The 27,784-nt window shown below is 39.3% G+C and overlaps 1 protein-coding gene across 2 annotated transcripts in view; it reads right to left on the minus strand.

The window, feature by feature from the left end:
- HHIP (hedgehog interacting protein) overlaps positions 1-27,764 on the minus strand; it is a 90,637-nt gene extending 62,873 nt beyond the window's left edge. Inside the window, exons 1-4 of one of the 2 annotated variants that reach the window (XM_007463994.1) lie at positions 26,829-27,633; positions 20,902-21,094; positions 14,561-14,717; positions 13,662-13,863 (exon numbers count right to left, since the gene is read on the minus strand). In XM_007463994.1, coding sequence (XP_007464056.1) covers positions 13,662-13,863; positions 14,561-14,717; positions 20,902-21,094; positions 26,829-27,107 — 831 coding nt within the window. In that variant the 5' untranslated portion in view covers positions 27,108-27,633. Of the gene's footprint in view, positions 1-13,661; positions 13,864-14,560; positions 14,718-20,901; positions 21,095-26,828 lie in introns of both variants that reach the window. The other variant, XM_007463995.1, reaches the window with a different exon arrangement.
- Positions 27,765-27,784: the final 20 nt, after the last annotated feature.

Raw genomic sequence — 27,784 nt, forward strand, 5'->3', positions numbered from 1 at the left:
CTTTTCAATTTTTCACATCTAGTTACTCTGTGCACAACCAAATTAACTTTCGTAGATTCACACGCAGGTAGAAAAGGAGCCAGTTTTTTTTTGTTTTTTGTTTTTTGCCAGCTTAATTTACAGCACGAGAGACTGATTAGTTAAATAAGGTTCCATTGGCATAAACAAGAAAGAAACTCACTGACTATATCTGGGAATATTCTACTTTGGAGAGTGAATTGTGGATATTTTAGAAGTCAAGTCATTATTTTATTTTATTTATTTTATTTTTATTTTTTAGGTCATTATTTTATAATTTAAATAGTTAGAAATTCCCTACAATAATATTTGTGTATCCTCCTTATTAGAAGGCCATAGTTTTGTATTCCATCATTATTTTAATATTCTCTGACTTAAGGATACCTGGATTTTGGCCTCTTATATACTAAATCCAATTATAATTAGCCTTTTAAAAAATAATCACCTGACCCCCTTCCTCTATGTACATGTACATTTCCCAAGGAGGAACGTGTGTGTGAGTACACAGATAGTCTTTAGTTGTGGTTACCATTTTCATGAATTAACATTTACGACTGGTATAGAGTGAGCCCTCTTCTTTATATTAAATACCATAGCTGATATTTTCCTGTAATTCACAATCTTTCACCAGAACCGATTAAATGTCCTATGTTGTTAATGTACTGAGATTTAAAATCTGCACTTTAAAACTATGGGAAAAAATGTATACATTCGGTAAACACCATGTGTAAAAATGCTTACCTTTAATAGGGTAAAATTCTAAATACTTCTCCAAGTGTTGATGCACTGAAAGTTGGAAATGGAAGGAAGCTCAGCTATTACTGATTCGCTCATCTTACAGAGAAAAATTGAGACTCAAGTCGTCAATGACTTGCCCGTTGGCACAACGCACTTTCAGAGCAGAACTAGTACCAGGAGTCGATATTCTTCCCTGTGTCCCTCCTTCCACTCCTGCCCTGCCTCGCCGGCTATCTCTACACCGCTGCTATTGATCTTGTTTAAAAAGGCTTAAGTCATTGCGGCAGCTTCTCTTGTTGCGGAGCATGGGCTCTAGGCGCGCGGGCTTCAGTAGTTGTGGCTCGCGGGCTCCAGAGCGCAGGCTCAGTAGTTGTGGCGCACGGGTTAGTTGCTCCGCGGCAATGTGGGATTTTCCCGGACCAGGGCTTGAACCCGTGTCCCCTGCATTGGCAGGCGGATTCTTAACCACTGCACCACCAATGAGAGGCCCGCGCACCGCAACAGAGAGTGGCCACTGCTCGTTGCAGCTAGAGAAAGCCCGCGCACAGCAACGAAGACCCGACGCAGCCAAAAATAAATAAATAAAATAAATAAATTTATTAAAAAAAAAAAGGCTTAAGTCAGACCATGTCAGTCTTCTGTTCAAAATCCTCCAGTGATTCCCCCTTTCACTCACAGGAAAAGCCAAAGACCTTAGGAGAGCATGTGAGACCCTGCATTATCTGATGCACACCTTCCACCCTGCCAGCACCACATAGGTGCCCTGCAATCTTATCTCCTATGATGACTCTCCTCTTCTGTCACTCAGCTCCATAGTGTGTCCTCCCCAGCACACCAAGTACTGCCCACTTCAAGGTCATGGTGTATCTTTACCTTCGAACCCAGGTTTGAAAACTTACCACCCTGTTATTCCTACACGTTAAAGACATCATGCTTCCATTAACTGAAACCTGAAGTCTCTCTTCATGCTGAGTTATGCAGCTTTTAAAAATTAACTGGAGTGATGGTGACCTTCCGGAAAGGTGAGTGCACCTATCTGTCAGTGTGGTAGGGTGCCCAGTGGGCTCTGCACTGGGAGACACTGCCTGTGTTTCTATATCAGTGCAAAGGAAAAAAAATCAGAATAAAGCAAAGTGAGCCCCATGCTCTCTGAGCCTGGGCAATGGTGGAGTTGCCAATGCCTGAGCCACACAGACCACTTCTGTTTACCATAATTTTCTTGGAAAATGTTGGAGACTTGCACTGCTTTCTGTTTTGCAGAATTTTAGAGCTAGAAAAGACCTAAGGTATCATTTAGCCTAGTCCTCTGATTTCGAAGATGAGGACATAGGGAATCACAGAAGGTTAAGCAGATTGCTCCGTATCACACAACCACTGGCAAACTCCGTGGATGAGCGCCATAGCCACTCAGAGATTAGTTCTCACACGTACCCAACTGAGGTGGGATATTACAGGAAAGAGACACAGGAGGGATCAAAAGCATTGACAATTTGATGCTATCGCCCAAAGTTTTAATAATTACAAGGGAAGAAGCTCACCTAGTTAGTCATGCCCATAAGCCTTTTTTGGTTGTTTTTCTTTCTTTGTTTCGTTTCTCTGCTTTTATGCAAAAGTTTTATATGTATTGGCATTTAATCAAAGTCAAAATCTTCACACACACGCGCACACACACACAACCTTCCTTGGACAAGAAGACATTGTCTTTAGCTTGCAATTAAGGAACTTATGCAATTAAAGAACTATGCCAACTATTGGGTAAATCTTTTTGGAGCTGCCTACATTACTGCAAGTCACAAAATCCTAACTAAGATCAGCCCCAGGGTGGTGTGCGTGGAAACCCTGGGCATAAATACATTATTAATGTCACGGGGTCAACCTGGTCCTCCAAACCCCTGGAGATTTAAACAGAAGCTTTACCAGTGGTACAGGGTAAAACCACAGACTAGGTAAGAGACAGAATGAGCTACGCAGCTTTTTCAACCTCAGGTCACAGGCTTGAGTCCAGTCTAGGCTAGTAATTGATAACTTATGACAGATGTTTGGTGACCTGTGTGGGAAGGGAGTCAGTTCAAGTTTTGTTTCCCTTTTCCTGAACAGGTGTGTTCACATCCATCCACAAAGATGTTTGCACTGTGGGAATCTCATTACCAAATCTTTCATAGAAAGGCTAAGAATTTAATGGGAATTAAATTCGGTTATCTTTTTATCCTCTTAAGGGTTAGTGCTGTCCTAATTTTTTCCAACCTCAAGCATGTTCCCTTTGCTCTCTGTACATAGTCTTTTCTGTTTTTAAGGAATTCTTCTGAACAGTTTCAAACTGTTGGCTAAGAGCTCTTAGAACAGATGTGTTTTCCCTATCTAGAAATAGCCTGAGGACAGATGTCATTTTATTTAACTGTGTGATCCATTTGGATCAAAGGTGCTTTAGGATAAGAGGTTGGTTTGGAAACAGCTTATTAGACTTTTTTTTTTTTTTTAGTACAGAATTTAGTTACTCTTAAAGAGAAAGCCAGAATATTCAATATTTGAATATCTGGAAGGAATATTCTTTTCTCAAGAATTTTGTGACAATATATAAACCTTTAAGATCCTTTGTCATCATGCTTTATTTTTATATTAGTTTCAGCTTATTGGGTTCAGTTTTACAAGCAGATTAAATATAATGTCAACTGCAAGCAATCATGGTATTCGTTTAGATCAAATTCATTGATGCTTTTTTTTGTTTTTGTGCTACTACATATATGTATGGTAGAATAATTAGCTCATATTTTTTGTCTTAAACAAATAATTATTTTTTACAGATTTTCTGTGATTTGAAATTTAAGCCTGTGGAACTGCACAACATTTTAAAATGAGTAAATGGATGAATTTAAAGTTAGTTGTATACAACATGCCCAGATAGAGTAAAATGAAAATTCACTAGGAAAAAGAGTCAAATTTTACTCCTTTTGGATGGTAATTCCCGAAAGCCACTGTGGCCATATGTATTGTCACCTAGTATCACAAAGACAAGCTGGGATAGAAAATGACATGATTTAGAAAAAGATGTTCTCAAACTTTTCTCATTATAACACATTACAGAATGGTCTCAATAAATAGCATTTCCAAAGATGATTTTAATTTCTAGACAGTGACCCAGTTTTTCAAAATGTCCTCAGTTCTGGCCACTTTGATATTATGATAGTTCAACATAATTGCAGACTTTCAGACTTTAAAAACAAAACAAAACTAAACTAAACGTCAATTGGCGAATACTGCCAACAATTAAAATGTATTATAGTAATTGATAACATATTTACGTACATATTTATTTTACATAAGTATTATATATTATATACATTAATCTCTATATATTTAGTATATAAATATAAAGATGAAAGAAGTCTGTTAAAAGGCAAATGCTACATAAACAAACTCCCACAATTGGTCTTAGGTAAGAAGACAAATCAAGGAGCAAACATGCTTACAGATTTAGGAAGCTTTCTGTAAACTACTGAGTTGATGTGATAGGAAAAGGGTCTACTGCAGCCTGAGGTCTGAGAGGGAGGTAGCTGAGATCACTTCATTTATATATTCTCGCACCTGACCTCTAGCACATTTCATGATAAATTAACTGATGTCTGTTATGTTGTTTAATTCTGAAACCTTCCTTTAAACTTCTCTCTTCCCTGACCTCATCTGCATCTCTTACAAAAATATTTTGTTGAGTAATACACTCTTTGTATCATGACATTACATGTTAATTTCAGAGCAACTTTGCCCAATTGCTCCCCTCCCAGATCCTGAGATTCTAAATCTGTGCTTTGAGCAATTGTTGCTGGTGGGCAAAAATATGTGCTTTCTTAGTTTTCAGTCTCAGTATATTTCCTTTGCAAATCCTACAATTTATTAACTCTATGGCAGAGTGACACAAACCATGTTCCAAAATAAACACACAAAAAGACCTACATTACTATAATATCCATGTGGAGAAAAACTACTCTGAAAGCAAGGAAATGCTGAGGAAGCTTGCTGCCGTACTCATGGGTCAGCTGCTTTCTGCTTAATCATCGTCAGGCATGTGTTCTGAGAAACTCCAGACGTGGGGGGTTTTGCATAATGAGGTAGGTGGCAATGCCCTACACCTAATGCCAAGAGGTGATGATCTAAAAATGAAGATGTTCTCTTCCTCCAGTTATACATTGTGATAAAAAATATATTCTAGGTTTATCTTTTTGAATGGAAGTAAACCCACATACATACATCAGTATAACTTTGCTCCCATAAGACTGCCATATAATTTTGGTGCAAACACTAACACTATCATGGAATTTCCATAAATTGTCATCCAATCCCATATGAGGGGGGGCTGTTAAATACTACAGAGTATAGTTAACTGTGACCACAGGAGCTTGTAAGTTATTCTGAGGGCTGGGCACCTTTTCCTTTCCTTCCTCTTCTTTTCATCTTAGTGTAATAGTTGATAATAACAGCTAATGCTTACAAAGTACTTCGGATTCATGTGAGATTGTACACGTAAAGTCGTAGGTGCAACCTTTTGTCACCTCTGTACTACAGATGAAGAAACCAAACCTAGAGGTTAAATAACTTGTCCAGAGTCAAACAACCAGCACGTGGTATGAATGCAGTGACTAGCACCCAAGTCTGTATGCTTGACATTAGATCTAGGCCCTCAGCCTCCCCACTGTCCTGCGAGCCAGGACGAGCAGCACTGAGCATGTCTACACCAACCGTCACCCATCTCTGCTTCTTAAACGTGCTACCCAATCTTTTCTCCTGTGCAGTGGCTGCTGATCAAAAGCAGTGCAGCACAGCACCGTGGTTGACAACACAGCGTCCGACAACTGCCTTGCAAATCTGGCTCTGCTACTGGCTCTGTGGTGTTCTCTCGGGCAGTTTCCTTAACTTCTGGGTCTCAGTCTCTTCATCTGTGATATGGGATATGCATACCTGCCTCACAGGGTTACCAGAAGGATTACAGAGGTACTCTATGTAATGGCTTAGCAAAGTAAGTGCTTAAAAGAATGGTGGTTATGATTAGTAAGAGAGAAGACTAGAGTACAGTAAGTCCCCTACATATGAACATTCAAGTTGCGAATTTTGAAAGATGCAAACATGCGTTCCATCAACATCAGGCGTGAGTGAAATTGCAGTTTGCCCTCCGTCTCCTATTGCTGACGATCCTTCAGCTCTACCATCTCCCACCTCCTCTCCCTCCTCCAGTCAGTAACTCTTCTTGCCTGTTCACGCCATGCCAGCCACTGTATGCCAGCTGTTGTACTGTACTACTCTACTTTTCAAGGTATTGTATTGTAAGATTAAAAACGTTTTCTTTATTTTTTGTGTTTGTTTTTTTATGTGTTGTTTGTGTGAAAAGTATTATAAACCAATTACAGTACAGTATATAAAGCCAATTGTGTTATTTGGGTACCTAGGCTAACTCTGTTGGACTTAAGAACAAATTGGACTTAATGAACGTGCTCTTGGAACAGGACTCGTTCATATGTAGGGGACTTACTGTATTCTTGCTAACAACATGGCTGGCTTGAAGACTATCTTTAGTACTGGGAAAGAAAAAGCTATTGACTGTCTCTAAAAGGGAGTATTGTGCTACCTTCTACTACTTAGAGGCAGTTTTGGGACACCTGATTTCCTTTTCATTAGATAATAGAGCCACTGGAAAGTCATGCCAACGGATATCACCAGCAGCCCTTCTCTGTTCTCTTTCTAGTCAGATACAGAGAGATGGTGGCTGCCACATCCAGACAGATGCTTTTGAAAGATGGCAGTGACCTTCTCTAGGGTGCAGATTTCTTGGTTTTTCACTTGTTTTAAATGATTACCATAGGACTTCTGAGATTTATAGGCTCTATTTCCTTTGCCCTTCAAGTCTTAGATAAATATAAAGACATTCACGTAAAAGCTTTCCTCACCTCAGCTGTGACTTACGGGACCTAAAATGTAGGAGAAAGCAGGTCTTTCTTTACTCAACTGGAGGGACCCTGCGTACTGCAGTTTCGACTTCAGTAAAAAAAACATGATGCATGCTGGAGAGTACTTTATAGATTAAACCAGTTTATACTGGCATACACCATATCTATGTCCAGTGACATTTATTAAAATGCTTTATCAGTAGAATTGCAAAGGCCAAAATAAAAAAGTAAGAGCGCCAGAAATGAAATTAACTTAACCAAATGAAGTTACACTGAGATTATTTCACATGACCAAGGGACAAAAATATTATTTCTCTGTGGACTTTTGTATTAGATTTAAAATGAGATTAGACTTATGTAAAAATTGAAAACAACATTTATCTCAGAGTACAGGGCATTCTGATGTAGGATTAGCAACACTCAATAAAATAAAGTTGGGTTTAATGCCACGTCATTACTACCTTGATATATATTAAAAAAAAAAAAAAAACCACAGTAAAAAATTTTACTTGCGGATCTATATTTTAATGGTTTGGAACCAGAGTTTTAAACTACCCCCCAAAAAAGGTATTTAAAAGTTTTTATCTGAGGGAAGACTCTTCAATTAACTCTTTACCACTTTTAGAATGAATTTATCTAATGGTTATTTCTACCACTACAGCAATTGTCTTTCAGAGGAGATTTAATAAATTCTAATGCAGTAGTTTGATAGGTCACAAACTTTAAAAATGTCACATATACAAAAAATTCCAGAATGGTGACTCTTCTATTGTAATATTTATCAAATATGTTAAATATATCGCTGTTTTCTTTCAACCGAACACACACTTTCTTTCAACCGGAAGCATGCTTTAAAGCAGAGTTCTAACAATTTTCCTGAGGAAGCATTTGATATGGGACCCAATCACTGCCATATACATGTGTACGTGTGTGCACACATGCGTGCTATGTTTCCAACAACAGTTTTGAAAAGTAAATTGCTTCTCATTTATGTTCTGACTCATTTCACTTGAAAAAAAGTACGCTAACATTGCATGGGCTTCCATAAGACCACCAGTTAAAGACAGAGGAAAATGTAATAGGAAGGGTCTCTGACAAACTTCAGAAAAGTAGGGCATCAATCCCAATGGGATGATGAGCAATGGATTTCACTAAACTTTCGCTGCTCATTAAGTATGCATGTGATTTACAAGCATGTGAAATCAGAGGCTGCCCGACCGGGTCCTGCCCCGGCACACACTGCGTCCTCCTCCACATGATCTTGTGGCTCCTGGGCACCTGGGCCACTGTCTCTCAAGAGCCCCGGCATCAATGGGCTCAGTCACCCGGACAATCAGCAGCTTTCAGCCTTATGTCCTCTCCCCCCTCGGTAAAAGGACTGCTTCGAAAAGCATCTTTTGAAATGAGGACCCAAGTAGATAGAGAGGGACAGGAGCCCAGGCACACTTGTTCCAATGATCGACAAGTATTAGCTCTGTCTGCTGCGGGTGCGAGCCTCTTGGTCCTGACTGCCCCTGAGAACTGGGGTGCAGAGAACGGTGTGCATCGGCTTCCCTGGGGGGTCCACCCTGTAGGTGACAGGCGCAGGCTTGTCTTAACTGCCACACACATGCAAAGCTAAGGCTGACTTTCAGATCCTTGGTGGTCAGGGGAAGTTTGGTAAGATTAGACTAGAGTATGGTGTAACAAAGGTTTTCAGATATAACAGCAAACTACATATTTTAGGAACAGGAATGAGAACAATTTTGCCAACTAGCTGAATACCAAATTCCCAAAAGGGACAAAAATAGGAAAATGTAATAGGTAAAGCAATTGTCCAATTAGAATGAACTGTTGAGATTTTTTTTTTTTTTTTCGGTACGCAGGCCTCTCCCCGTTGTGGCCTCTCCCGTTGCGGAGCACAGGCTCCGGACACGCAGGCTCAGCGGCCATGGCTCATGGGCCCCGCCACCCCGCGGCATGTGGGATCCTCCCGGACCGGGGCACGAACCCGGGTCCCCTGCATTGGCAGGCGGACTCTCAACCACTGCACCACCAAGGAAGCCCAACTGTTGAGATTTTTTTTTTTTTTCGGTACGCAGGCCTCTCCCCGTTGTGGCCTCTCCCGTTGCGGAGCACAGGCTCCGGACACGCAGGCTCAGCGGCCATGGCTCATGGGCCCCGCCACCCCGCGGCATGTGGGATCCTCCCGGACCGGGGCACGAACCCGGGTCCCCTGCATTGGCAGGCGGACTCTCAACCACTGCACCACCAAGGAAGCCCAACTGTTGAGATTTTTTTTTTTTTTCGGTACGCAGGCCTCTCCCCGTTGTGGCCTCTCCCGTTGCGGAGCACAGGCTCCGGACACGCAGGCTCAGCGGCCATGGCTCATGGGCCCCGCCACCCCGCGGCATGTGGGATCCTCCCGGACCGGGGCACGAACCCGGGTCCCCTGCATTGGCAGGCGGACTCTCAACCACTGCACCACCAAGGAAGCCCAACTGTTGAGATTTTTTTTTTTTTTCGGTACGCAGGCCTCTCCCCGTTGTGGCCTCTCCCGTTGCGGAGCACAGGCTCCGGACACGCAGGCTCAGCGGCCATGGCTCATGGGCCCCGCCACCCCGCGGCATGTGGGATCCTCCCGGACCGGGGCACGAACCCGGGTCCCCTGCATTGGCAGGCGGACTCTCAACCACTGCACCACCAAGGAAGCCCAACTGTTGAGATTTTTAAGTGTCATTTTCTGAAACTTTCTATCAAGAATCTTACAATGCTGACAGAGTTAACTACTCATCTCCTCACTCAGAGTTGACAAGTAATATGTGTAGGTCAGGTAAACGACAGAAGGTACAGGACAATGACAACTGGTGTCCAACCATTTGCTCTCAGTGGTCATATCAGTAATATGACTTGGCCATGGATGGGCAGAGAAAATGTGTCTCATTCCTTATTCAACTGATCCAGGGGTCTGGCTCAGTCTAGACCAGTGCTTCTGAAATTACCTGTAAACGCTTTAAAAATGTACCAAGGCCTGAGTCCTAACTCTAGATATTCTGATTTAATTTGGGCAGCAGAATTTTCTAAAGCTCCCAGGGGTTCTACTCTGCAGCCATTTTTGGAAACCACTGGCCTCTCATCCTCAAGGACTCAAGGAGATGAGGCTGGTTCTAGTACTTCCAGAAGTTCTGACTAGTAATTCAGATATAAGCTCAATTTAAAGATTTCAAATCACCAGGATCTTGGAATTTCCCTCTTTGGGAAAAACAATATCAACAACAAACAAGGTATAAGCCCTCCCCCCAACACTAGACACACAAAATGAAGATTTTAAAATTTGCTCACCAGTTGGACACTGGAGCCATTCTTCATAGCATCAGTATGAGTGGTTAGCTTGGTACAGTGCACTAGCACCAAAGATCTAGCAAACCACTATCTAGTTTTAAAACCTATTTTTGACTTACTCTTGGCAATTTCACAAAGCTCAGTATTCTAGGATTTGAGCTGTTGTGAATGGAATCACCTCTTCCTAAATGGCAGTTTAAATTCATATGGCATAGAATTTACTCCATTAATCCAACTCCATAATTTATTTCCTTTAGCAGAAAGAAGTCAATTCTTTAGCGGGTGCTTTGCACTTTTGCACATAACTTTTGCTCGGTGAGACTTAGTTACACTCACAGGGTACTGAAATCTCCTACAATCTGGGTGTTAGATAAAAACCAGATGCCATATTTTTAGCTTCCGTCAGGACCCATTTAGGGAGGAGTTTTCCAAGTTCCCCAAATGACTGGCTCTTTGCTGGCGGTATCAGAATCAGGGCTGGTAGAGATTGAAGGAGATCAACCAAGTCCAGCTTTTTGCCACAAAAAGGCCAGTCCTTAACCAGGTGACAGATATCCCTGTCAATTCTTAATTGACAATCAGCAGAAAAGGAATTCCAAATTCCCTATAGCCAGCACTAGCTTTTAGAAACTCTTTTAATCAAGAGTTCCTCTTTATGTCTGAGTTAATATACTCATACTGGTCATTAATTAATATCATGGGGGGATCATCACTGTGGTTTGTCCTGTATTTATTTCAAACATACCAAGGTTGGGTTTCATATACATTATTAATTCTGTGATTTGAAAATTGCAATCAATGCTTTGGTCTGTTAAAACAGCATTATTCCCTCTCTTAGGATTTTTAAAACTAAAAGACTAGAGAAGTGATATGCATAATAATTTATGAAAATTCCTATTTGCATTATTAATGCAAAATGATCATTGACCAACACAGAATACACTAACTTCACTTCAGAAGTCTCTGAGCGGCATACCACAAAAATCAATGGCATAATCCTAATCAACTCATGAATGTGTTGGCATCCGCCCCATCAAACCAACAGTAGCCACTTCTAACACTTCCAATCTGTGACTTGTGACAGGAGTTCCTTGGAGGCTGAGATAAAGGCCAGTTGTTGTATAAGCTACTCGAAGGAATAAGGATGTGGTCTTGTTACTCCCTTATCAGTATACACTCAAATATCCATGTGATAGATTCCTATCTTATTGATATCACTAGTGCCAAATACTAAGGGAATCCAAAATATGCACTTTGAAATATGTCTTTAATGTAGAAATATGTATTCTATCAATACATAAGTAGAAGAATGGATTTCGAAGTTTATTTTAAGCCCCAGGAGCCCTGCAGCTCTCCTAGGAAAGGAGGGCCAAAAAGGGTTCTGCAGAATTCCTAGAGGCCTGCAGAACATACTGCAGAATCATGGCACTGTCATAACCGAGTCTGTATAATTTTACTGCATGATGAGATGTCTCAAAGTCAGAGAAGATACACTTTCATTCATATCCCAATGAATGGGTGTAAATGAAGAGGGCATCTGAAGTAACTCTAATTAGAAGCAGGGCATTCTTTAGGCAGTTAAATTGAAGTAGAAACAAGAACATCAGTTTTTTCCTTCTTACAACAAAATTTTCAAGTATTCTGAGCCCATTTCTTTCACCTACATTTTATCATACACAGATTTTTAATACCAACATTTTAAGTAAAATAGTATTTGAAAACTATGTATTATTCTCTCAAATACCCAAAGATATATTAAATTTTAGAGCAAATTGGCAATGTGTATTGTGGCATATGTCCTTCAACTCAGTAATGCTCTTTTTATCAGTGAATTTTAAAGAAATCATCCATGATCAGGTTAAATAATATATACAAGAATGATAGATAACATTATTTACAATGATAAAAGGAAAATACTGGGGGTCTTCCTAAATATCTCATAATAAGGAAATGGAACACTCAAAAAAGATAAAAAACTAAGTTTTTGAGAAAAGTTTCCAAATCTGGTAACATATTCATGACATACTGTTAGGTGAAAAAAGAAGGCTAAAAAGATGTATATATGGTTTGATTTCAATTTTATTTTAACACTTCTTAGGAAAAAAGCTATAAGAAAACATGTTCTTCTGTTTCCACATTTATTAATATGGACCTGTGTTACTTTTGTAGTCAGGAAAAATTCATTTAATTTTAATATAAAAACTGGAAGAAAGTATATCAAAATGTTAATAGTGATATTCTTTAACTGATGGGATTATAGGTGATGATTTTTAAAATACTTTACTTTCCCCAATTTTTTATTTTATAGAGAGCATGTGTAACTTTCAAGGTAAGTAAAACACTTGTAGTGAGTAATGCACTTGCTGCTGCATCTTTATTCCTTCCTCATGAGGTACCACTTGCAATGAGTTATCAGAACACATTTCAGAATGTATTTATTGAACTCTGACGTGCAAAACACTAATGCTTTATTTTAAGATACTTTGGAATATTTGCTGTGAACTGTAATGAAAAATTTTATTGGGAGAAAGTTGAAACTACTGATTTAAACAGCTTTTCCAAATGATCTGTGTCTTGGTGCCAAAGTCCTTTTCCTTAAAGGACCACAAGTACCATAAAATACTTCTCTTATGCAGTATGTCTTGGTGATGCTGTCACAACGTGGCCTTGAGGCTGGGTGGTCCCAACAATAGGTATTCTCTGTGATCTAACTGAGTCACCCTAATTATTTCATGTGGTAGATATTGAATAGATAGACGTCGAATACATTTATACTTTTTTCTGATTTGTTTCTGCTGGTTTTGATGTTCTTACCTTTGAATAGAGCTTAACAAAGCAAAGAGGAGCTTATTTCGATATGAGTAGCAGAGTATAAATCCTCCTTTGATCTTTTTTTCCAGTTTAGAAAAAGATAACCAGTTCTTCCCCAATCATACTTAATTCGTTTCATGCTAAAACAGTCATGAGCTGTTAAATGTCTTAATTTAGAATGCCACAATTTGCCTTATAGCTTAGTACTGCTAATACTGTACTGTGTTACTCTCTTGTGAAATAAACTTGACAATAATTTTATTTATATACCTACTAGATTACTTTAACATGAGAATTCAAATTGGAGAAGTGGGAAAGAAGGCAATAGATGGGCTTATATATTATAAAGGTGGCTAATTATAGATAAAAATATCTGACTTACCTGTAAAAATATTGTACAAGGAAATTACAGTATAAGTAGCATTTTTTATGACACAGACTCAAACACAGATGCAGTAAAAGAATGATTTGCAATTGCCAAAGTAACCCAAAGACCTCTTTGTTTCTGCTAGCAAATGCTGATATACAATTCTAATGCCTGTTAAACAATATTTAAACAAATACTTTATAAAACCAATAATTATTTTAAGTATGTAAATTACATAGGGAAACCATGTCAAAAATATCAATCTGATTGCACTGCTTAATAGTCACCAAATAACATTAAAAATTTAATGTCATTGTCCCGATTTAGTTGCCATAATTATTGTTCCCTTATGTTGTCTCCTTATTTTCTCCTATATTATTTCTTTTATTACAAAGAAATACCTTTAGTGAGGAGAACACTAAAATAAAATTAACATAGCCAGAGCAAAGATAAATAAAATTTAAAAAGCCAACCTTTATTCCACTTTGAACAAGTTTGTGAATGTCCAAATAAGGCTCCTTGAAAATTTCTCCTTCAGGGGTAAGTATCTTCACGTAACCTTCTTTTTCCAGAATGAAGAGACGGTGTGAGCCATCCCCACTATGCAGGGCGCTGACGGGCTGGCGCAGCCCACTCACAACCTCCTGAATACAGAAGCAGTTGTGTTTGTGCTTTCTAAACAAATTAAAGAAAACCAGTAAGCTTTTCTTGAGATGAAGGAGGTAAGGGATGCACTTAGCATCCTTTTCAAAATATATTTCCTCTAGGAATCAACGGTTTTGATAATCACGAAGGGCTGCTAACCCAAGGTCACACTCTGATTCTTTTAAATTCTTTTCAATGAAAAAAAAAAAAACAACCAAAAAAGCCTTCTATTAGGAAGTAAAGGAGAGAATCAAAACACATATGTATTTTAAAATTTCACAAGCTCACTATCTCATCTTTCAGTGACTCTAATTATAACTGACTTTACTCACAATAATTAAACCTCACAGAAAGGCACTGAGAGAAAGTTCTAAGATCTATTTATAAAACTCTGATTTGCTACTAATAATTGTGCTGAATGTTTCCACAGTGCCATAAGCTAACAACTATCATAAAATTCAAGTTTAAAACTATAGTCATAAAATTCCCATGAATCAGAGAGAAGCCAAGCTCATAACAGAAGATTAGTAGTCTCAGCATTAAAAGCATTTAAGCGAATATGATTTTAGAGAAGCAAACTACCAAAAAGAAAACAAAAAGCATCTGGAGGATATAGCTGCTGGACATGAGCATAGCCAGTTGACTCATTGTTAAAACCACAAGACTTGTCGGGTTTTTTCTTTTTTTCTTTTTTTTTTAAGATTAAAGAACATTTATCTTTATGAACCTGCTGATCTCTTCCACTTTGTCATATTCTTCCATCTGGTCCAAGTAGTTAGATGCTGGTCCTCTGATTTGTTTTCTTGGAAAATCTGGAAAGCACAAGCCACCATCTTTTCTTGCATAGTAAAAGCAAAACTCATCAGCAGTAGTTTGAAGGAAACCTTTAAAAATGTAAAAGGATGCCTTAGAAATATTTAGTGTCATGGTAAAAACAGTGCATTTGAAAGACAAAATATAGGTAAAGAATTTTTTAGGAACTATATGAATATTCTAGGGAAATATATAGACAAAAAACAAAAGGTAAGAAGAACATATTTTTTGGCTTGGGATTTCCATTTCTTTTTTAACCAAAATTTAAAAATTGCAGTAAAAGTGAAATGATACTGTGTTGGATGTCTTAAAAGGCTCCTATGAAACAGAATTGATATGAACACAGCATTAATCTTGTTATTGCATTGACTCTATTTTCAAGCCTCCCTGGTTACCATATGTTGTACTTTCAAGCTCATCTGATTACTATTCAGCACTTTTTTCCCACAGTACTATTCCTAAGAAGAACAAATTGCGATCAGGAAAGAGATAGACCATCGGGAGGCAGTTTGGGTCATTTTACAATTCTTATTGTATTGTCACTCATATATGATTAAATAATAAATCTAGTTACTATCCCAAGGTCATTCATTATATGCTACAGTAAATGACTGACTCCCTGCAATGGTCAAGCAATGAATTGATGCCAGTAACAGAGGCTCTATATTCAAATGTGTTGGTGCCTTTTTTCTTGCTCACTTACTGGAGACAATGATTATTTTGTAATACAAAAATTTTCTTTAAGATATCCTTTCAATATTCTCAAGCAGAATAGCTGACATACTACCCCTCAATGAAAAAAATATTAAAACAAGCCAAAATAGAAATGTAGAGTAGACTTAAAAGGATGTGAAAGACCTTTTTTTTTGTTTCTTACATAGTAAGAATTTGTATCGAATAAAAAGTTGAATAAGAAATAAGATCCTATTACAAAAACAATTTTGACATTTCTTTTACAATTTGAATTAATAAGGTAGGTTTTTATTGGGGGGAGGGCATATTAATTAATCAGATTCACTTCCATATTCTGATGATTTTGCTATTAAAATATGATGTTGCTATCAGAGTTGACTTTATATGATGTCCCAAATTCCTGCTTCTGGTTTCATACCTTTAATTATGCTCAAGGTCTTGATTTTTACCTAACAAATTAGATTATTGTACTCCCAATCAGTTTTGTAACAAAGGCACCTGGTAACCCAGGTGAGGTTTAGAAGTTGTTTAATGGATGCAAGTTTGCAAGGATTTGCAAGAACAAGAATTTGGGGACAACCAAGTGAGGCCCATCAATGGAACATGAAAGACCCTAAAAAGTTGATTTTCTGTGAGCTTGACCTAGGTCCCCTCAAACCTAAATCTAATCTTGGAATCTGTGGGTCCCAAATGGTTAAAACATAATATACATTTTGACCTAACTTTTGGGTGAAATGGATCACCCCTAAATTTCTGAGACAGACTCTTCAAGGCCAATATCTGACTCAACTACTGGGAAACATCTTGTCTTTGGGAAACTGGCAAGTAAAAGCAGATGCCCTTGGGAGTGTGTGTGTGTGTGTGTGTGTGTGTGTTGTGGGGGAGGTGGGCAGAATAAGGAGGCAAGGAGGCTGTCAGCTGGGGAGGAGGCAAGGAGGCTGTCAGCTGGGGAGGAGGGTATCTTTCTTTGAAAAAATCCAGGGATTAGAAATTGGGGAGAGGAATGATGGCTGCAACAGCTTTTACTCATCTTCAGCAATTCACTGTTTGCAAAAGATAACTTTTCTCCTCCATTCTTTAATGGCTAAGCATCAGATGAAAACTGCCCGGTAGTGTGAGATAATTCTGTCTGAGGTAAAAAGAAGAGAAGGAAAACTGAGTTGCTAAATCAGACTTTTCACAGTTTGGGGCTAGAAGTTTTGAGGGGCTAGGTGTTTTATATATAAATATATATAGATATGTAGATATATCTCTCTATATATCTCTCTATATCTCTCTCTATATATCAATATATATTTACCTTCAGGCAGGGAGTTCTCCATGTCAATCTGATGCATGCGGGAAGACTGTCATACTATGGATCTATTTATAACTGAATGTGTGAAGAACTTTTGTTTTAATGTGATTATTTGCCTGCAGGGGTCACAGAAAAATTCCAAAGTGCAATTCAGAGGAAATTTTGAGTTTGCTTTTTTTTGCGGTACGTGGGCCTCTCACTGTCGTGGCCTCTCCCATTGCGGAGCACAGGCTCTGGACACGCAGGCTCAGCGGCCATGGCTCACGGGCCCAGCCGCTCCGCGGCACGTGGGATCCTCCCGGACCGGGGCACGAACCCGTGTCCCCTGCATCGGCAGGCGGACTCTCAACCACTGCACCACCAGGGAAGCCCTTGAGTTTGCTTTTTAAAAAAATATGTTTTCCAGCATTACAGTCTGCAAACCAATACCATCTTAAGGGGAAATTAATGAACAATGCCGGTGGCTAATTCCACTTTATAAGGAATTATTAGCTGGGGACAAACACGAGGAAATGAGAAATCATTTTCAAATGGAACATCTGAAGATGAATGAGTACAGATTCATAAACTCTGTCGCTCCAGAGATACTATGCTCTCTTAGCAAATTAAACAAAACAAAACAAAACCAGAATGTTAACAATGAATTATTCCGAGCTTTTTACAGTATTGAGACAAACTGAACAATCTAAGTGGGAAGAAGGGAGCCAACTCAGAAGACTTTTACATAAAAATCCAGGCATTTTTCTGACAATTATGTTACTTTGAATTGAAACATCTACTACTTTTGTTAGTACTTTACCTTAAATGACCCGATTTTATAAGCAGGGATGAGTAAGATATATTTTCCTGTGAAGAACTAAAAGAGATCTGGTTTCAGGACATGGGGCTAACATTTATTGTCAGGGAGGATATAATTTACCGAATGGTACCCTTCTGTTTGGAAGGAAACACTGAAGAGCATTTTACCGAAGGTGTGCAGCTCACCCTGGATCATCATAATATGATGAAGTCCACTAACAATGGAAGTACACTGATGATTCCAGCAGCTGTAATTTTTTTATAACTCCTGATAATTTATCAAATGTTTTGGAACTGTAACTCTTCTCCTGGATCATTAACCCAGTCCTACTACACCACAAAGCACCCTATAAAATACTGACATGTAAATAAATATTCTCTGTGCAGTTTTCTAAGCTCTAGCTTTTCTCTGAGCATGTATGCTACAGAAAAGTTATTTTTTCCTCATTATATATGCTGTTCATCATGATAAAGAAAAAATGAAAAAACCCTACCATCTGTAAGGCTTGCACTAGAGAGCATTTTCTAGCAGAGGGAGTAGACTTTGGTGTATTCATATATCCGCTCTGGTTTGCTCTCTTGGGCACTAATGAGACACACGTGTAAGATATCTGACTGGGTCAGGAGTGGCTGTGGACTTGAGAAACTCAGTGGAATCAAATTCTTGACCTTGGCCTCTTTAGCAATGGGATTAAACCAATCGAACTAATTGTGTACAGACAGATATTTCACACTACCATAACCTACAGCTGAGATAATGATGGTCCAAGAGTGATAAAAATCACTATGATAACAAGTATAAAGGGAGAAGCAAGGCCCAGAGATGTCCTTTCCTATCCTTTCCACAGAGGGTATTTATTAGGCCATCATTTAGTGAACAGCAAAGCATCTCCTCTGTTCATCGTAATTCAGGCAAAAGACGAGACCCATGGTATTGAGAAGAGAGTTCCTGTGTTTTTTTTTTTAATGAAATTTGGGTATATTTTTAGAAGTTTTAAGAGTTTATCTCCCTAAGTAAAGTCACAACAGGAGAATGTTATGATTAATAAAACTCTAGTGTATCCTCACTGTAGTGATTTTTAACTTCCTTTTTTCATTTTTGTGGAAATAAGCGGACCATGAATGTTTCTGAATTAAAGTTTCTAGAGAGTAGCTGTCTTTCAGGTATACGTGTATCCCAAAGTGAGTGGCACTTTCTTAAAGCCAAGAGGGTGAAGCAAAGGGATAGACCGTTTATGTGTTTAATTCTTTACGTGTTGGGCAGTGGGGGAAGAAATGAAGATGTGTCTAGAATTATTTTCACTCTTTCAACCCCTTTCAGCAGTTCCCTTCTCTTAGCAAACTACAACCCTTAAGGTCCCTTCCTTTTCATGTTTTTGATTTGCAGAAAGATGAGGCTAACAATGAGGATAGTAAAAAAAAAGAAAAGAAGAATCACAAAGTAGCTGTTTTTCACAATTTCAAACTTCGGAGAAAAGCAATCCATGTCATTAAATAGACTTAAGAAGGTGAAATTATTACAAAATTTGAGCAATTTCTGAAAAACGAGTGCTCTAGAATTCTAAAGAGCCTTCTGTGCTGGGGGCCAGGGCTGAGGGGAGGATTATCATCTGATTCATCATACTTTAGGAAATGGTAACCTACGTGCCAAGGATCAGTCTGGCTAACAAATTGATCAACCTAAGTAACACAAAGAGTGTGTTATTACAGCTCACTTTTGGGACAAGTATTTAGAGCAATTATTAGCATTTGATGGATGCAGAGGAAGCCCCCTCTGCACGTTGCTAAAGCCTGCTGGCCTGGCCCTGAAAAGTAGCCTTGCTGCTCCACCCACCACTGGAGTGGAGCTTTCATCTGGTTATCTTTCAAGGCAGCCTGGGTGGCCACCAAAAGCACTTGACATCTTGATGCACTTCAGCAGTTTTACATATATACAAACTTTGTAGAAAAATAAATTTGTCATTCGTCACCACATATGTTGATCTGGGGAGTGAGGTGCTTGCAGCTCTGGCTCCTGAGTTGTTTGCTGTGCTCTCTCTTTCAGTGGATATTGCTTTTTGTTGTTTGTTCTGAAGGCTAAAATACCTTCAAATATAGGAAGCACCCCACAGATGAGTCTCTCAATCCAGCCTAGTGGTATTTATCGCAAGTAGATAAAGGTAGATAAAAATGCCCACTGTCAATACCATTTTCAGCTTATAGTGGTAAAGGCAAATCTTGCAGACTGGAAATTTGCAGCAAAACTTTATGGGGCCTAATCTGTTATCTCTTCTCGGCAGGCCATCTAGGCAACCGTGACCTATTCTACTTTGCTTTGGGGAATGTGATAAAGAGAAAGAAACAGCTGGTTTAAGGAAAGCCTTAGAAACATGGCTGTAGTTAAAAAAAAACAATAATAATATTTTCACATTGAATGGGTTTAGATACTTGTTATGGTACACCAAAGGAAGCAAGCAACCCTAGTCAAAATGTTTTCTTAGGCTATTAAGAGAGCTCTATAAAAAATACAAAAATCTACACTTTTCTGGGTCAGAGAAAAAAGTAAAATGTCCATAGCAGTTTAAAAAAATTCTCCAATTGCATCCTACAGTTCTTAAAGCTTGTCTTGTCCTTCAGTGCCATTGAGTTTTATAAACTGTTAGTTTCAGTAGATTTGTTTGTGTGTGACACTGCCTAACTAAACAGAATCGGACTCGTTAAATTCATTTCTACCTCTGTGTTGATCCTTCCAACCTAAAGAAACAACCATCAAGGTTTACAAGCTTCTGACGGTAAAATTAATCAATGCCCAAGAGCCTATATGTTTATTAGGGTCCAAAAGATGATAGTGACCAGGTATATCTGAGACATTATAAGCATAAGAACTTGAACTTCTTTTAGCCTATCACTTTCTCATAGTACAAGTTTGGTTACGGCATTTAACTTCTCCTGAGGCTCAGTTTTCCTCATCTGTCAAATGGAAATGACCAGACCTTTCCTATCTACCTCACAGGGTTTATGAGGAGCAAATTAGTCATTATATATGAAAATGATCTGTAAGGTGTTACTTTTGGGGGCCTTTTGAATTATATTTTATTTAAGGAAATACCTTAAAAGTCGGTGTACAATCTGCACTTATGTATCAGCTGTGTAGAAAGGGAAGCTGTCTTGATATCAACGCTGATGACTAAAGACACCAACAAGAAATTTGTGCTGATAATCCAGCGTGTGTAAAGATTACCAACTGTATTATCTATTTAACAAGAAATGTTAAACACTTCAACAAAACAATGTATTGTTTGTAGGCTGAAATGACAGCAGCAATTTTAGCAGCAATAAAAGGTTCCAAGTTTGGAACAGTTAATTATGAGGTAAAAATAGATACTGTGAAAGGCAGACAAATTTTACACTCTCCTAAGCAAGCATTTAGGAACAGGTATCTTGGAAAGCTATTCTGCAGTAGTTGATTTAATGTATCTTTTTTTTACCTGGAACATGGCCTCGGCAAGTATAAAAGAATTCTTTGCAATAGTCTTTGCAGAGCAGGGGAAGTGCCAGGTCTCTTTCCAAGGATTCTGTCTCAGGTGAGTAGAACAGGCTCTGAGAATGTGGAGAGCAAAGTGCACATTTGATTTCCTCCAGTAACTTCCCGCATTCTGTGTTGTTGGTAACAGAAAACATCTGAAAGCCATAAATCAGAAACAAACTTCTTTTTAGTTCCATGAAGTTAGGTTTAATTATGTTTTTTGGTCATCATGGAAGGAGAAAAGTGTCATTTAGCTGTTGTCTGCAAAGAATCACCAAGTCACAATACAGTATGCCTTTATAAGGACACAAGTGCAGTCTCTTGGGTTGGGATGGGAGGGCAAAGGGTAGGGATGCACAGACATGCTTCTTACTCTTGCAAATCCAAGTCTGTTTATCTGTCCTTCAGGTGTGAAAAATTAAATGACAATTATATATAGATTCTTTAACCCTTTTTCTTACTCTGCCTCAAAGTATACACTGACTGATAATTTAACTTTAAAACTCCAAATACCTTTATCCCACTGTATGTAAAGCAACTTTTAAGACATGGCTTATTTGTGTCTTGGGTAAAAATCTATTTCACTCCTGAAATTCCTAACGACATTCTCAAAGATATTACTTGAATTACATTGTTCTCATTTTAATTAATTTTCAATACACAGATTGCATAGGGAAAGTTTTCTAAAGGGGGGGGCGGAAATATCGCCCTTTCACGTTCTATAAAAATAATACCTGAAGCTGCGTCAAACAGGTTTAAGACCAATTTTTATTATTCATTGTATTTTAGCCAGGAAAAATGTTCTAACTAGTTCCTCAGGTATGTTATATGCACGAAAAACACAAGAGTTTAATAAAAGTGATTTTGTATAGTATTTAGTGAGTTTCAATGAAAAAGGGCATACTTTTATCTTTGTTTATACAGTATTATTATGTCTTTTATATCAATAAGACTAATTTGAGAGTTATTGATTCATTGAGATTAGTAATTTGCAGATAAAATCGGCTTCAGTGTCTAGTACTAACTTTAAAAAACTGACTTCAGGACCTCCTCTAATAAATATAAATATAGAATATCAGCCCAATATTTGAGATGTAAAATGCAGTGCTGTCTAAATTAAGCATTGATTTTTCATATAAAAAACACCATATGGTATTAAAAAACACCATAATGGGATTGAATTTTATGTTTTCCCGGTTTATATAACTATGTTTATACTTAATTATTTCTTTAGAACTATGAACTGAAATTAACATTTTAAACTCTATAGATCACTGCTTAAAGCAAATATTTCATTCTTAAGTTGAGATTCTAATTTGAGTAAATTGAGTGAATCATATGGCTTCTACTTTTTAGGATAAATATATTCTAAGTGATCACAAAATTTGGACCTGAAAGAGCAAAGCAACTAAAAAAAATTGTTGAATACAAGGCATGCTGAAAATTTAAATGTCCAATAGAAGCTACCCTGTTTTGGAAAAAATATATGTGTATAAATATGATGAGTCGTAACTATCTACAATATTCAGAAAAGTTATTATTAATCACAATTATGTTTGCATTTTGATTTTTACCAATTTATTTAAATGACAATAGCTTAAATGGTTAAAGTTTTCTAAGGGGAAACATACACCAGACACTTAGAATTTGCATTCCAAGAATGTTTTAAATGTCTTTTGTTGTCCATACTCTGGCAGACCTCGCCAGATCTATTCAATATTAATACTGTTCAACTTTGTTCTGTTTGTTTATCATACGGCAGTCCACTAAGAACAAAACAACTGCAGGATGCTGAAGCCACCGCTTTTGCTGGCTGAAAAACTGGAATGTAATTACCTTTGGTTTTATGGAGAACATGCATGCTTCAATTTTTTTATAGCTGAAACAAAATGATCCCCATATACTCTCCCAGCTGCTATCCAGGAAGAGCTTGATTTTAGGGCCTCAAGAATTTTGTCTTTTACAATTTTTGGAATGTGTCCTGGCCACAAGATCTCTCATCAAAAGTGCAGAAATAGGATTCAATAAATTATCTGAAATCAAGTATAATATTATTCTTTGTAAAGTTTCATGCTGTTCCAACCCAGCAGGATGGTAACATTTTGCTCTGTGTGAGGTCTGCAGTGTAAATACCTATTTGAAGATAGATAGAGCCATCATTCTGGCTTTGGTTTCAATGAACCAATAGTCTTACTGAAGTCAATTAAACTGACTCAGCCCAAGCTGCAGCGCTGTTTTAGACAGATGAGTGCTGCTGTGGGTAGGGTATTTTTTTCTTCTTTTTTGCCTAAGTGTCTGTGTCTATACAGGTCCTTAACTTTATGTCTGACAATGTCATCAATCTTAAGAAGAAATTTAAGCTAATATCCTGTTTCAATTTTTAAAAGCCATATACGAAGCCATCAAATTATAGCGGTTTAAACTAAATATACTTTGGAAATCATGTAAAACTTCGAATCATTATTACAGTGTGCCTAGTAATGACTGTGGCTGTTGCTGACTAATTTATAACATCTGGCAGGTCATCCTCTAATCTTCAGCCACATGAAAGTAAAATCCATACAAGGAAGGTAAGATAAATCCTGGAATACACAGTGAAGCGTGGCCTACAACTACAGTTTATCAACAAACAGTAAAATGGGTGACAGAGACCTTCTGTATTTCTCTTTATTTATCAAGTAACTAAAGAGAGAGGATAAAAAGGCACCCACATGGGTTCGATGAGGGGACAAAAGGAGAAAATACAGGACAGTATATTAAGATGACGCCTTAAGATCACTTGGTACACAAAAAGTTATTTCTAAAACTCATATGCCTACAAGGTTGTTCAGCTGTTGGGTAGAACACATGCGTCTCTGGACTGTAGTGCTGGATTATGTCATTAAAGAGTTCAGTTTCAATTTTAGGCTAATATGTAAATAGATCATTGTACTAAGGCAGCTGTTAAAGGGACCCCAGGATGAGTTATTTGTTTAGTTGGATGTGTTCAACAATAGCCTTTGTCCCTGAAAGAGCCAGAGCAAACAAATGATTGTAAAAGGGCACACTTGAAAACAATTACTTTTCACCCATTCCTTGACAGCTTTGGCTGTGAAACCACCCAAGGTAGAGAGAGCTTCTATGCCTCTGTGGCTACAAGTTAAGTTTTAGAAATGGGGGTATTTCAGTTGGTTGCAGATTCAATTTGGCTAATGGGAATTAGATCCTTTTAGCATCTTGTATTTAGGAGCTGCAAAAATATTGCTAAGACAATATAACTTCCTAGATATTGGCAGTACTTATTTGTAACAGTAGTTAACCATCTCCTTACAGCACACAAAACTATTAAAATATACAAAGAAATGAAAATATAGAATGTCTTAGAAGAATAATACCATGGCTAAAGAATTGAACTCAATTACATTCAATAGTTCATTACATATTAAAGAAAATGGGTTAGCCTGGAAACTGGACTTAATCGCACAGCTAAGCATGATCAATATTCTACCCAGTTTGCTACTATCTATTTGTCTATGAAGTTTCTTCACTTAGGAAAAAGCTACTCCTGTAGTTTCTTGAAAAGTTGCAGAAACCTTTCTGGAGACATTTTTTTTTTCATGAACCAAAAAAGGGCCCTTTCAAATAGCCATCATCTCTCCTGCACACACATTATGAAATAAGACCCTAACATATATTATAAGCCAGGAAGGCTTAGGGGGAAAAAAGGGAAACACTGAAGTTTATTATAAAATAACATGTTTTAAAAACTATTAAAACTTGAGAACTAACATGGGTCAAGAATGCATATGCATAACTATATCAAATCCCTGATTGGAACAATTTGAGTATTGTTGGTTTATAAACCACTCGTAATGGAACCAGCAAAGTCTAGTGTACCAAATTTAATTCAGACACGTTTTCCAAATGAGTAGGGGTTTGTTGGAGATTGGAAGCACATAAAATGGAAAGGAATGTGGATAGCTCACGTGGCAGAATGATTCCTAAAGAATGATTTCTTTAAAAAAAATTTATATAATTTCTCTTAAGGGTTATAACTCCCCTCAATCTCAGCGCCCGCCCCCCGCAGCTCCCCACTACATTTAGTTAAGAAAAAGTTTTCACTCCTCCTGTACCTGGAAGGGTTCAGTATTGCAGGGGTCTGCGGATCATTGGTATATTCATAGCGTATATTGCACACGGGGAGGCTTAATGCCAAATATCTCGAATCCTTTCTCTCAATTTCCTGGTTCTGTCCGGCTCCTGGTAAAAACCCTGGAGCTGATGTGAATGTAGCGATTTTGTACTTTAATTCAATTACAGCACAGGAGCTTAATGACATTGTTTGGAACAAAATGCGGGAATATCTGTTCCCTGAATCTCAGACTACTGCTGCATGTGGTAAGAATAAAGAGAAAGTTACAGCTGAAAACCTGCAGCAAGACAGTTCTCACTCAGCTGGGAATAGAGGGAGTTGGACAAATGCTCCCTCAAAAGGCATGAACATTTGGACAGAGCTGGGGACTGAAAGAGAATGATGTTCTCTAGTTTCACCCATTAGTGAACCAACTAACAAACACAATGGTGTTGTTGTTATTCTTTTGCCATAAGCAACAGGACTCTGTGTGTGGGCAGCAGTTTAGTGGGGAAGAGGATAAGTCGACCCCTTTTTGTCCTATTGATTTTTTCCTATTTGCATGGCTTGAGCAAATTAAATGATGCAATATGGCTTTTTGTTACAAAACAAAGTGAGAGATACCACCCAGACACATATGTTGATTCGTAGGAGCTGTTTACATGAGAATAGAGTGAAATCTACCGTGAACTGAGCATAAAAATTAGATTCAGCCTGGGTTTTTTTTTTTTTTTTTTATGCCTGGGCCAGCAGGACTGAAGCAGAAGTTTTCCAAGAGTCTCTCAGACCTTGACAACTGCACTGTTGTAACAGAGGAATCCTTAATTAAACCTAAAATGGGGGAAGGGTGGGGGGCAAAGACACCTGATTGTTTATTTCACGCGCAGGGATTGTTAATGACTGATCCCCCGAGTCTTTCCTTGGAATGCAGTAGAGAACACACATTACTGCAACCCAGGCCAAGAAAGATGTTGCAAGCTCAAATATAAGCATGTCTTTACACCCAACCAACACTATTTTCATATTTGTTTAAACTTATTAACATCGGGAAAATGTAAATGCCATTACCCCTAAAACAAGTTTCTGGCGAAGACCTTCCTAGACAACTAACTACCACTGAAAACCCGAATTTATGATGTTACAAAACGTGACAAGAGGAGAATCGCCTCGGTTTTACGTGATAAACATGCCCCAGCAAAATCTTTCGCCAATTCTGGGGTTCTTAACTGGAGTACCAGGAGGAGTTCCTTTTCGCTGTTTAACTATTGTAATGCAAGACACCCCCCACCCCCGACGGGGCTGGGGATCATAAACCAACCGTGCTTCAACGTCCTTTACGATTCAATCCTCTCTCTAACCGAGCACGTGGAGAAACTGCACAAATCTTTTTACCCTAGAAAAATAAACCAGAAACCACAGCCACCTTCATTTACAGTTTTACCGCAACCAATGCCCGATTCAATCCAAAACACACTGTTAATCGCGATTCTTATAAAATATTTACCCAGCCCAGAATGCGGGTACCACAGAAGCTTCTCTTTTCTGAGACAGGCAGTTTTGCACAGCATCCCGACCGGAGACTCTTGGGGGCGGGAGAGGTATCTGCGCACCCCAGAGGAACACACAAACGAATCACGCTAGCGCTTTAGAAAAGTTATCGAAAAGAACTCACCAGAGAAGTTTCGCCCCTCTTCCAGTCACCAGCACTGCCGGAGCCACAAGGCACCCCACCCAGCCAGTATGCCAATCTCGCAGCTGCGAGGCGGGTGCGTGCCTACCTTGCTATCCAGGCGCCCCAGCCCGGGGCTGTCACTCCGCAGGCAGCAGGACAGCCGAGGGTAGAAGCCACCGCACAGCATCTCTCCCCCACTGAGCAGCTCCAGCTGGGACATCATCCGCCTATCTCTCCTTTTCAGGCGCTTCGGAGGGTTCCCATTCAGGCACCTTCTCCTCCTCGCTCCGCTCCCTTCGCTTCTTTCCCCAAACTTAGCATCTCCTTCAAAGAAGCCCAGAGCCACAGCTAACAGCAGCAGCTTAAAAGAGAGCATCTTCAGCATCGCCTGCCCCGCGCGGCAGGGGCTGGGCGCGGGAGGATGGGGGGGAAGGCCACTGCCCAGCAGGGGCACTAGGGCGCAGCTCCAGGAGGAGGCTGCGGGGCGGCAGGACACTCGAGAGGCAGAGAGAGGTGGCGGGGGCGAGAAGATGTAGAGCGATGCAACTTTGCAAAAAATAAAAGACGAGGCGATGGGCCCAATGCCTCAGGGGAGCACGAGGACCGAGATAAAGTGCGGTTGACACCGTTTGCCGTGGTGCCAGTGTCAGTTGGGTGGGGGGCTTTCTGCTGCGGCTGAGGAGTGGGAAGAGGGGAAGGAGTTGGAAGAGGAGGAGGTAGAAGACGAGGAGAATACGGCCACAGAGGTTCACTTGTCCGTGTAACGGGAGTTGTTTAGGTGAGACAGTAGTAGCAGGAACAGAAACGGCGGCGGCGGCGGCGGGGCAGGCGGCGGCAGGGCCAGCGCTGGGCTCTAGATGATGCTGAGGTCTCCTCTGCCGGCGGCTGCAGCTTCTCACACAGCCTCTCATGTTTCGTTCCCTCTTTTCTTCTTCTTTTTAACTAGCGCGCGGGGAGGTGCTGCCACCGCGCGCCCCTTGACGTCACCGCTGTTCGCGCGCCCCCGCCCGGGTTGGGGGGAGGGGAGGGGGCGGCTCCGGCGGCCTCCGGGGTGCGGTGGGG

Source organism: Lipotes vexillifer, unplaced genomic scaffold, assembly GCF_000442215.2.
Source record: "Lipotes vexillifer unplaced genomic scaffold, Lipotes_vexillifer_v1.1 scaffold1293, whole genome shotgun sequence".
Lineage (NCBI taxonomy): Eukaryota > Metazoa > Chordata > Mammalia > Artiodactyla > Lipotidae > Lipotes > Lipotes vexillifer.